Source organism: Elephantulus edwardii, unplaced genomic scaffold (genome assembly GCF_000299155.1).
Source record: "Elephantulus edwardii isolate Elephantulus edwardi_28Jun2011 unplaced genomic scaffold, EleEdw1.0 scaffold00048, whole genome shotgun sequence".
In the NCBI taxonomy this organism is placed as follows: domain Eukaryota; kingdom Metazoa; phylum Chordata; class Mammalia; order Macroscelidea; family Macroscelididae; genus Elephantulus; species Elephantulus edwardii.
Window position 1 is genome coordinate 2,555,157 of NW_006399798.1, and position 5,127 is coordinate 2,560,283.

Consider the following 5,127-nt stretch of genomic DNA (forward strand, 5'->3'; position numbering starts at 1 on the left):
GGAGGAGGGGGTGGGGAAGTCGGTGGCAGGCACTGGGGAAGCCGAGCCGCCAGCCCGAGCCGGGCGCCCGGCGTTGTGCTCGGCTCTCCGGGAAATGCCATCACTAATTTATGCACTAAAAGGAGCCGGAGGAGCTGGAGAGACGCGGGGCCGAGCCGGGGAGGCCGGCGCAGGGAGGGAGGGCGCAGGCACTGACTGATGTGAGCAGAAAATGGCTCCTTCCCCCTTTCCCTCCACCGAACGGCTCCATATTGCAAAACCAAAAAAAAAAAAAAAATTAAAAAGCGACGAAAATGCAATTGTGTGCCGCCTCCCTCCTAGTGGTGCAGAGAGGGGACGCAGAAAGGCAGAAAATGTTGAGAACTGTCACTGCGGCGCTTTTGGAAGGGAATTTTTTTTAATTTGAAATGCGATGGCACCGGATGGAGACGGGCGCGCAGGCATACACACACACACACAGAGGCATATTTTTGTGTTGCTGAGTATTTGGGGTTTGCTTGCCCGTGACAGCGGACTCCTGGGCCGCGAGGGGGTGTGGGGGGGCCGCCTGGCTGACGGTTATCGGATTAGGGGTCAACTGGAGACCGGCTGCAGCTCGCGGGGAGGCCCGGGGCCGGGAGGGGAGGAGGGGACTGCGACTTTGCAATTCTGCTTCTTTGCACTCAGGGTGCCTGGTGTGCAAAGTGGCTTTGGAACATGTCGCAGTAACGTGCTTAAAATTCTTGACAACTGCAAAATAAACTGCTGGCCTGACTTCCCTCTCGGCCCCCTCCTCCCTGCCCCTGTGTGTTTATTTGCCTTGAGGGGGGCGGGTATCAGGGAGTATATGGGGGGGGACCGTCAGGCCTGCAGATATCCACCCTCCTGCCCACACAGCCCAGCTTAATAGCTTTCGGTTCAGAAAGACAGGCCTTATGTCATTTCCCACCTGGAGGCCGAAAAGCTGGCTCGCTTGTTTCACGCGGTGTCCCCCTCCCTTCTCCCTTGCAAGATATAACACGTGGGAACCGGAGGAGAACATCTTGGATCCGCGGCTGCTGATCGCCTTCCAGAACAGGTGAGCGTCCCCCGCAGCCACCGCCCGCCACCGTGCCTGTATATGGGAAAGGGAAAGTGGGCCTGGGAGAGCTAGGAAAGAGGGGGAAGGGCGTAGAGGGGGCTTGTCCCTGCTGACCCCCCCCCCCAAGCCCAGCACGGGCGGCCTGCGACCTCGGCTGCTCTTCTGCCTACGTCCTTGGCGGTTGCTGCAGGGGGGTAGGGACAGGACCTGGAAGGCCAGGTTCGCTTTGGGGGGAAATTGCTGGAGGGGGCTCGTGGGTGGCTCTGGGCGCCCGGGTCCCAGGCCCCGCTCCCGTCATGCCCTGCAGCTCCACCTCTGGGGCCTAGGTGCTGCTCTTGCCCAGCCACTGGCAGCCTGGCACGGGCACCTTGCTGGGCAGCTCCTGGGGAGGTGGCGTTGTGAAACCGCCCCGGACGTCACTGAACTGATCTTAACCTCTTGGGGCCTGGAGAAAAGTTGACCAGGCCTTACCATCTCTCTACTCCCCACCCCTCACGGAACCTGGGGTGGATTTGAGGGGGGCTTCTGTCTCGCTCTAATGCCTCTGCCACCTCCACTGCGCTCCTAGGGCCCGGATACCCTCTCCCAGAGGGAGTTTGACCCGAAGGGTGTGGGGTGGGCGCTGCCCAGTGGGGACTTCTCATCTCGCGGGCACCCGTGCTGGGATCTGCTCAGGTCCTCGGTTTCGGAGCACCGGAGGGGGAGGGGGAGAAGGGAGGGAGCTTCGCTGTCTTCCACCACTCCCTCCCACCACACCTTTTAGAAAATTTTGCATTATTTCCTGTGGTGTGTTTGGCGCTCAGATTGTAAACTTTAGACCCTCTGAGCTGGCGACCGACGGGGAAGTTGCTCGTGACATAGGGGGGCGCGCCTGCGCTCCACCTGGGAGTTCACCGCCTTGTAACCATGTCAGCGGCTGATGCCATGTTGCGTAATAGGTCCCTGAAGAATTCAAACGCAGGCTGTTGCAATGCCACGCAACTTTGGAGTCAGGCTCCGGCCCCCACCCCAGGGCCCGGGATCCCCCGGGTTTAGCCCACGGGCGGCGGGTAGGGGGGGCGCTGGGGAGCCTGGAATGGGCTGCAGTTTTGGGTCACACTAGAGAGGCGGTCCCTTCGCCCATGGAGAGCCAGGCACAGCCTGGACAGGTCTATCTGCAGCCTCGGCTGGGTCAGCGCCGGCCGGGCCGCAGGCGGACGTCTGGCAGCAGTATTGACCGGCGCCACCGCCCGCAGACTCTATTAATAATTTGGAAACCCTGGCGGCCCGGAGCCAGACCAGCGAGGAGGCGGTGCTCTCGCGCCCCGCCCCCGGCCCGCCCACCTGCCCTCCAGGCGAGCGGGCGGGGTTCACCAGGTGGCCACGAACCAGGTGGGGCCTGGCCTCCAGGTCTGCACCCGCCCCCAGCCCCTAATTGGCTCATTTGCCGTTGTGTAAACAAGGGGGCAGCCCCTCCCCCTGTTTAGAGCCTGGCCTTCAAGAAAACGGGTCCTCCCTTCCGCCGGCTGCACTGCACTTATCTGAATCTTAATGAGGTCATTAGCATCCCCTAGCTCTGACAGAGAGGGACGGGTCCATCGCACTGGGTTGCTGTCCCCATACCTCTGAGCCCCACTCCACTTTACGCGGGACCACGGACCTAAGGCGGTGGACATCCGTGATCCAGCTGAATGCCTTTGCCCCAGTGGTGCAGAGGTAGAGCTTGAGGGGCGCTGGTTCAGAGGGGACATCAGAGGTGGGAAGGCTCTTTGCCCAGAAACCCCCGGGCAGATGAGGGTGGCCTGGAGCGGGGTGCTGGGAGCAGACTGAGGGGCCCAGCTGCTGGCAAAGGCGGCCTTCTGCCCTTTGCTCGTTATCCCTCTGGGGTCTGTGGTGCCCTGCCTACGCACGGCTCACCAAGGTCACTGCAGGTTGTGGCTTGGCGAGGAAGGAAGCCCACCCCAGGCTAACGGCTCTGCCCTCTGTCCCGTCCCCCAGGGAACGCCAGGAGCAGCTGATGGGGTATCGGAAGCGAGGCCCGAAGCCCAAGCCGCTGGTGGTGCAGGTGAGTGCCCAGGAGACTTCCCTTGGCATTGCCTCCGGAGCTGCCTCCAGGGCCGAGGGTGGTGGGGATTCCTCCCGGACACCCACATTCCGCTTCCTTTCCGCATGACCTCCCAGCCCCCCAATGACGCAGCTGTGCATGAGTGGGGGCTGGGAAGCCTGAGACTCCCGGCATGCCCTGCTCCCTCCCCTCACTTCTGGGGCTTTCTGGTTCCCACAGGTGCCCACCTTTGCCCGGCGTTCCAACGTGCTGAGCGGCCTCCAGGACTCTTCTGCTGACAACCGCGGCAAGCTGGAGCTGGGCGCGCAGGGCAAGGGCCAGGCGCACCAGTACGAGCTCAACAGCAAGAAGCACCACCAGTACCAGCCGCACAGCAAGGAGCGGGCAGGCAAGCCCCCGCCGCCAGGCAAGAGCGGCAAGTACTACTACCAGCTCAACAGCAAGAAACACCACCCCTACCAGCCGGACCCCAAGATGTACGACCTGCAGTATCAGGGCGGCCACAAGGAGGCACCCAGCCCCACCTGCCCGGACCTGGGCGCCAAGGGCCACCCGCCGGACAAGTGGGCGCACGGCGCAGGGGCCAAGGGCTACCTGGGAGCCGTCAAGCCTCTGGGCGGGGCGGCCGGGGTGCCGGGCAAGGGTGCGGAGAAGGGCCCCCCCAACGGCATGACGCCAGCCCCCAAGGAGGCTGTGACGGGCAACGGGATCGGGGGCAAGATGAAGATCGTCAAGAACAAGAACAAGAACGGGCGCATTGTGATTGTGATGAGCAAGTACATGGAGAACGGCATGCAGGCCGTGAAGATCAAGTCTGCAGAGGCGGAAGGCGAGGCGCGCTCCCCCAGCCACAAGAAGCAGCGCGCGGCCGCTGAGGAGCGCCACGCCCCGGCCGACAGGACTTTCAAAAAGGCCGCGGGCGCAGAGGAGAAGAAGGCGGAAACGCCCTCCAAGAGGAGAGAGGACGAGGCACCTGTGGCCGGCGACTCGCAGCCCCCAGACAACGGCTCCCGAAAGCTGTCCCCCGCCAAGGAGGCCTTCGGTGACAAGCCGTTGCAGCTCACCACCAAGCCTGACCTGCTGACCTGGGACCCGGCCCGGAGCGCGCACCCGCCTGCCCACCATCACCACCACCACCACCACCACCACCACCACGCAGTCGGCCTCAACCTCTCCCACGCGCGCAAGCGCTGCCTCTCTGAGACGCACGGCGAGCGAGAACCCTGCAAGAAGCGCCTGACGGCGCGCAGCATCAGCACCCCCACCTGCCTGGGGGGCAGCCCTGCCGCGGAGCACCCCGCAGACGTGCCGCCCACCGCCGCCGCCCTCCCCCAGCCCGAAGTCATCCTGCTGGACTCCGATCTGGACGAGCCCATAGACTTGCGCTGCGTCAAGACGCGAGGCGAGGCGGGGGACCCGCCCGGCGCCCGCCAGGTAAAGCCAGAGGAGCTGACGGCGGCGGTGGCCGTGGCATCGGTGCCGGCGACAGCCGCTGAGAAGCCTCCTGCTGAGGCCCAGGACGAACCCGAGGAGCCGCTGGCCGAGTTCAAGCCCTTTTTTGGGAATATAATTATCACGGATGTCACTGCGAACTGCCTCACTGTCACTTTCAAGGAGTACGTGACGGTGTAGCCCCAAGGGAGGTGGTGGAAGGTGAAGCGCCAGCCCCACAGGGACCTGGGAGCTTGGGGCGGACTCCCTCCACTCACTGACCACTGGAGAGCCGACCGTCCCCCTAGACCAGGACCCCCGAAGTAGCAGCGGGAACCGCAGCCTTTCGTGGTGCCCCCACGGGTGCCTGGGATGGAGCCCTCCAGCCGGCCCCACCCCACACAGGACGGGAGCTGTGAGCCCGGGGACCTGGCAGGGCAGCCTGCACCACGGCAGGGTTCTAGTATTATATCTTAACCGTGCCCACTTGTCAAGTGCTGACTTCGCTCCAGTTTGTAAGTGGTGTTATTCTTGAAATGTATTGTTTGAGCTCAGAAGGCCCGGCCATCCCCTCCGGGCTGATATATATATA

At 63.6% G+C, this 5,127-nt stretch overlaps 1 protein-coding gene across 1 annotated transcript in view; it reads left to right on the forward strand.

The window, feature by feature from the left end:
- The window catches only part of CBX4 (chromobox homolog 4), a 6,452-nt gene extending 1,716 nt beyond the window's left edge, over positions 1 to 4,736 (forward strand). Inside the window, exons 3-5 of the mRNA XM_006886335.1 lie at positions 992 to 1,057; positions 3,038 to 3,104; positions 3,324 to 4,736. Coding sequence (XP_006886397.1) covers positions 992 to 1,057; positions 3,038 to 3,104; positions 3,324 to 4,736 — 1,546 coding nt within the window. The remainder of the gene's footprint in view (positions 1 to 991; positions 1,058 to 3,037; positions 3,105 to 3,323) is intronic.
- The last annotated feature ends 391 nt before the right edge of the window (positions 4,737 to 5,127 follow it).